We start from the raw sequence: 6560 nt of genomic DNA on the forward strand, positions 1-6560 counted from the left end.
ACAAATCCAGCAAAAAGAACTTTCCCCGGGTGAATGGCAGGGATCGCGCGGCGGGATGCATTAGAACCCACATCTCCCAGCACGGAGATGAACCCTCTCAGTCTCCTCTAAGCGACCAAGAACCCTATCTACAAACTTTTCCCGAGGACACCGGACAAGGCTGGCCTAGGCACCCGCCGGGATCGGGAACCTGAAAGGGGCTCCCAGGAGGCACCGCCCCCGGCCGGCACAAATCCTGAGAGGTGGGAATGTCGTATCTGCTCTCCGCGCCGAGCCGCGCGTACAGGGGACAGGTGGCTTCCGAGAGGCGGTGGGGAAAGGGCCCGGGGCGGTGGCAACTCACCTCGATCCTCCAGCCCGTCGCTGAACTGGCCGCTCTCGCTGATCCGCGGCTGCCGCTCCTCGTCCGGCTGCACTGAGGAGCTCACCGGGGCCGGGCTGGGGGCGGGGGCGGTGGTCGAAGGCGCGTGGCCCCTCGGTGGTGGTCGCGGAGCTCCGGGGCCAGGGGGGCTGCGGCGCTCGCTGCCCAGGGCCGGCTCCATGGCGCCGGGGCTGCAGATCCCCGAGGAAACACCGACCGCTTGTCCGAAGTGACAAGGGACCGAGGGCGCGGAGACGGAGAGCTTCACCCCGACCGCGGTGAGCGGCAGGTCCACCGCTAGCTTGGCGTGTGGAGGAGGCTGGGGCAGCGCTGTCGCCGCTGCGCTCCGCCCCCGGGGGCAGGTGCGGGCGACAGGGACCCGCCCCGAGGCGCTGAGCCCGGCCACCGGGATCGGGATCGATGCACCGAGGCGGGTGGAGAGGGAGGGCCCCGCACGGGCCAGGCGCGCGGAAGCCGAGGGACTGTTAGGGGGCGTGGGGACCAGCCTGAGGCTAGCGCAGGACTGGGCGAGGGCGTGACGGAGGACGCGCCCCCCACTCGCGTAGCGGATTGGTGCCCAGGAGGAACCCTTCCACCCTAATTGCTCTGCAGTCGTCCGAGCCTGTGGCCGCGAGTGGGCAGGAGAGAAAGCGTCGCGGCTCGTCCCTCTTTCTCTCGTGGATCCATGCAGGTTACAGGGTTTGCACCTGGTTCCCTCCTGCCCAGGCCGGTATCGGAATTCACCTGTCCCCAAGTCCTTGTATCTCCTGCATTTGAAGGGCTTTAACTCTCCTCCCTATTTCCCTCCACCAACTTAGATTGTGGATTTGCTGTAACAGTGGTTTCTCCCAATGCGACTATCCCTGGGCCTTTTTCTATCCATCTGTCTCATTTCCCTGTCTGAACATCCAAGATCAATCCCCCTTGAAGACTCCTCTTCCTGCCGGTCCTTCATCCATGTTCTCCACATCTCTGACCCTGCCAACTTTCATACCCTTGCGCGGTGGTGCTGGTCTCCCCAACGAAGCTGCAACCTGGTCCACAGGGCCGGCCCGGGAAGACTCACAAGAGAATCAGCTCTATAGAGTTTAAATTTTATCAATAGGTTAGTATCAGTCTCTAAATTTAATCTGAGTGCTCTAACATGCCAATGCCTTTATTTAAAGGAAACCACCCTAGTTTCTTTCCAGAGTAACCGGTTTCCTTTTTAGTTTCCGCTCTGCCGGTGATCATGGAAGTCAGCGAGAATTTAAACGTCTCTGCAGGGTTCCGGAGATGAAAAGGGGGGGGGGTATATTTTATTGGGATCAGATCTGAGTGATCTTTTTTTTTTAAACAATATTTTCAACTATAAACTGAAAGCGTCAAACTAGGTCATTTTAACAGCCCCTTCTTTTCCCAAAAGAAAAAGAATCACGCCATGCTTGCTGGGCTTTAAGGCACGAGCGCGCGCGCACACACACACACACACACACACACACACACACGCTTACAATTTCTACCCTCTGGTCCTGATGCTGCCCTCGATAACAATGCTTCAAATGTACTGAGTCCCCAGTCCTCCCACATCCTGGATTGTGGGGCGGGGGTTGTTCCAGGTTATTCCATTGGATGTCCTGTCAAGGTTTCTCAGAGAATCACCTGGCTACCAAGAACAGAAAAAGCGCAGGCCTTGAGCTCAGCTGGAGGGCGATATCACAGACTGCGACAGAGTTGGCTGAAACCTTAGCGAGAGTGTTTTTAGACTCCATTTCCTCCTTATTCTGCTTTTTGAAAATCATTTTTCTCTCTCTCTCTCTGGTGCTGGGGACAAGAGAAGGGTAGATTTACACAGGATTTAGCACGAAACTCTATCCCCCTCCAATATGTGTGTGTGTGTGTGTGTGTGTGTGTGTGTGTGTGTGTGTGTGTGTTTGGTATTTTAACAAGCATTTCTTCTTTGCTCTCTGATTCAGTTGATCTTGAGAACTGCCTAGAAGTCTTGGAACGGGCCCCCTCCCCAAACCCCTCCTCCAGCCCCTCGCCGATGCACCTGCCGCGGCCTCGCCTCCAAACACACACAAGCTGTATAGCAGGCTCTCTAAAAGAAAGAATCATTGTGCTGGTTCCTCACTTTATTTTGTATCCAGAGCATCACACATGTAAAGGTGTAACTGAGCAAACTGGGGCTCGTCAAGCTCCCTCGTGTTCGGTACCACAGCCAAGTCAGTACTTTGAAAGGGAGGAAGAGGGTTCAGAAGCAAGAGCTGTTGTAAGCTTCTCCTGCCTTTTAGGCTCCAGCTCCCCCCAAACCAAGCCCCTGCCGATTCCTGGGAGATTATATTAGCTGCTTTCTTTAAGGGAGACGGCGTGGCCGGCACCTTGCTAAAGGTTTCACAAGCGTTCCCTCCCAGCTCAACTGCGGCACAATTCGCAGCAGCTCCGCCCCCTAGGGGACATTCTTGAGAAGTTCAGGTGCTTTCTTTGATGCCACACTAGATGCATAAGCCTGCCTGGGTCTTTGATTCTATAAAAATGTGCTTCCAATCACATTAGAATTTTAACTGTGTTTTATATGTGGACATGAAATATGTTGACATCTTTTGAGTATACACAAAATTTTCTAAAAATACAACTAGCATGTAAGTCTAGGCATATGGAATTTGTACTGGCTAGTCTTATATCAACCTTACATGCAAACTGGAGTTATCTGAAAGAAGGGAACCTTAACTAAGGAAATGCCTCCATGAAATCCAGCTGTAGGATTTTCCCAATTGGTGGAAACTGGGGGAGAACCCATCCTGTGGTGGGTGGCCCTGGGTTCTTCTGTAAGAATGCAGGCAGGAACAAGCCGGTTAGGTTAGCAGCACCCCTCCATGGCCTCTGCATCAGCTTTGGCCTCCAGGTTCCTGCCCTGTTTGAGTTCTTGTCCTGACTTCCTTTGATAAACAGCAATATGGACGCAGAAACAAAATTAACCCTTTCCTCCCCAGGTTGCTTTTGGGTCACAGTGTTTCATTGCAACATTAGAAACCCTCACTAAGACAGAACTCTTTTAATTTCAGGAACTCTGGCCACTGAAGGCAGCTGCATTCCCCACGTCTGAGTCAGCAGTCAGCATCTCTGTGCCCATCGTATGTGTAACTGTCATAGGCCAAGGAATTCCATGTGTGTTTATGAATATATTTATTGAGATTTTATTTCAACACTCTAAACATGAAAAAAACAATGCCAAAAAATATTCTAGAATCTTCTCATCCTTCTGTTTCTAAATCACAAGTAGGTGCAGACCTCTGAGTTCTGCTGGCTTCCAGTACAGTTCTGAGTGGTCATTTATCACAGCAAATACACATTAATTATGTATGGTGCTACTTTTGTTCCTCTGCTATCATTATATTGATTTTAAAATTAGATATGTAGTACCCATAGATTCATTTCACAGTCGTAAAAGTGAGTGGCCCTAAAGAATTGTAGAGGGGAGGAGGGGGGGAGAGGGAGGGATGGAGGGAGAGAGGGAGAGGGAGAGAGAGAGAGCGCGCGCGCGAACCAGAGTTCAGTTCTCAACACCCACCTTGGACAGCTCACAGTCACCTGCAGCCCCAGCTCCAGGGGATCTGGTGCCCCCTTCTGGCCTCCGAGGACACTTGCACTCATATGCACATACCCACACACACAGATAGACACACATAATTAAATATAATAAATTAAATTATTTTAAAATGATTTTTTAAAGGAAGAAAGCCATTCCAGCAGGAAGCTGCGAAGGAAATGTGACTCGGTTGCAGTCAATGAACCAAGCAAGGCATTAAGAAAAGAAGAAACTGGGAATGCCGGGGAGTCCATGAAAATATTTAAGTTTTACACAAACTAAAAACTGTCCTAAGCAATAAAGCCAACTTTATTTTATTTTATTTGAGGCAGGATATCATGTAGCCAAGGCTGGTCTAGCAGTCACTTATGTACCTGAGGATAACTTTGAACTTCTGATCCTCCTGCCTCCACCTTTCAGGTACTGGTATTGCAGGCATATGCCACAATGCCCAGTTTACTGCGTGCTGAAGATAGAAGCCAGGACTTCATGCCCAGGGCTTTTTCCATGTTAGACAAGCAGTTTGCCAACTGAGCCAACTAACCACCCAGCCCTTCCTTTTATGTCTTATATAAACACAACCAGCCCTGAAGAGCATGTGCCCTGGAAGACAAGTACCCCAGGGCTGGATGGGACTAGGAGCTAGCTGTGCCATACAGGAGTGTCTATGCTGGGGCCAGAGTCGACCTCAGTGCCATCTATGAGGAGATCCCTAAGGTCCCTTGAAGAGTAGCAAGTATGTATGTATATGAACAGTGCCTGCACTAGGGAGTGCTACATTTATAAACTCTTTCTCATAAAAAAAAAAGAAAAAAAGCAAACTAGGTCACAACCACAGAACATTTAGAGAGATGACATATTTATGAGAAGCATTATTTATTTTAGAGGCTTTGTACGTAAAACATTCTGCTGTCAGCCCCGCGGGTCCATGAGCTCTGTACCTGTGCATTCTGCAAACCACAGACCACAGTAGACATGTTTAAATTGTACTTCTACCGAATCTGCAGAGATCCCTTTTTCTGTCTTCTCTGCCCTGTGTGTGTGTACACACCTGTATGTGCGCATACGTGCGTGCATGTGTGTGCATGTGTGTGCGTGTGTGCGTGTGTGTGTGTGTGTGTGTGTGTGCAGGCCAGAGGACAACCTCATATGTTGATCCTCAGACATGGTCTACTTTTTATTTTTCTTTTATGTCAGTGTCTTTCTCTGGCCTGGAACTCGCCAAGTAGACTCAATGGGATCCCATGTCTCTCCCTCTCCAGTGTGTGCCATATTTTGAAATATAGGTGCTGAGGAGTGGATTCAGGGCCCTGTGCTCACAAAGTGAGCACACTGAATTATCTCCCCAGCCCAGAGATTTCTTTCTCCTCATTATTACTAAACAATACAGTGCAACAATCATTTACACAACAGTAACTTTATTATGAGTGTGCTGGTTGGTTTTCAACTTGACACAACCTAGAATCACCAGAAAAGAGGGTCTCAGTGAAACACTATCTAGATCAGTGACATGTGAGTCACAACCCCTCTGGGGGTCACATATCACCTATCCTGCATATCACGTGTTTACGTTACGATTCATAACAGTAACAAAATCACATGTATGAAGTAGCGACGGAATAATTTTGTGATTGGGGGTCACCACGACATGAGGACCTGTATGAAAGGGTTGCAGCTTTAGGAAGGTTGAGAACCACTGCTCTAGATCATGTGGGCCTGTGGCCATGTCTGCGGGGGGGGGGTTTACCATAGTTATTAGTTGACGTGGAAGACCCAGCCCACTGTAGGTAGGACCATCCCCTAGTTTGGAATCCTGGGCTGTAGAAGAGTGAAGAAAGCAAGCTGAGCAGCAGGCATGCTAGGACTCGGTATCTCCCTGCCTCTCACTGTGGATGTGAGCAGCCATTTCAAATTCCTGCAGCCTTGACTTCCCCACAATAGGGAACTAGGACCTAGAACTGGAACTGCAAGCTAAAGAAACTCTTCTTCCCCTAAGTTGTTTTATTAGGCCACCTGTCACAGCAACAGGAACTAAGACAGTGAGCAGCTTAGCGATGATTTCAGTGTACAGGAAGAGATGCATGTAAATCGTTTTATGCAAGAGATTTTGATATTTGTGTAAGAGTCCTGGAACCAGTCTACCAGATACCATGGGGCAAGTAAGCTATAAGATATCCAAAAAGAAGCTGTAGAGACAGCTCAGGGGTCAAAGGCACTTGCTACCAAGCCTGACAACCTGATCTTCAGAACCCATATTGTTGAAGGAGAACCAATTCCCTCATGTTATCCTCTGACCTCCACATAGGCACCATGGCACATATACACCAGAAAGAAAGAAAGAAAGAAAGAAAGAAAGAAAGAAAGAAAGAGAGAGGGAGGGAGGGAGGGAGGGAGGGAGGGAGGGAGGGAGGGAGGAAGGAAGGGAGGCATCCTGAATGACTTTTTTTGTCACAGGCTATATTGGTTACTTTTCTCCTGCTGTGATAAATTGTCACAATGAAAGCAACTTACAGAAAGAAGTTTATTTGGGCTTAAGGTTCCAGTGTGTTAGATTCCATGACAGCGGGGGAAACATGACAACACGCAGCAAGCTGAGTGCTCACACCCTTTGTGGCAGGTGCACAGGCACAA

General features: G+C 49.6%; 1 protein-coding gene across 1 annotated transcript in view; it reads right to left on the reverse strand.

Annotated features, from left to right (window-relative positions):
* Tmem163 (transmembrane protein 163) overlaps window positions 1–542 on the reverse strand; it is a 184765-nt gene extending 184223 nt beyond the window's left edge. The window contains exon 1 of the mRNA XM_041648202.1: window positions 344–542. Coding sequence (XP_041504136.1) covers window positions 344–542 — 199 coding nt within the window. The remainder of the gene's footprint in view (window positions 1–343) is intronic.
* Window positions 543–6560: the final 6018 nt, after the last annotated feature.

Source organism: Microtus oregoni, unplaced genomic scaffold (assembly GCF_018167655.1).
Source record: "Microtus oregoni isolate MIOR12 unplaced genomic scaffold, Mior012 000003F_ref0000135, whole genome shotgun sequence".
Taxonomy (NCBI): Eukaryota; Metazoa; Chordata; class Mammalia; order Rodentia; family Cricetidae; genus Microtus; species Microtus oregoni.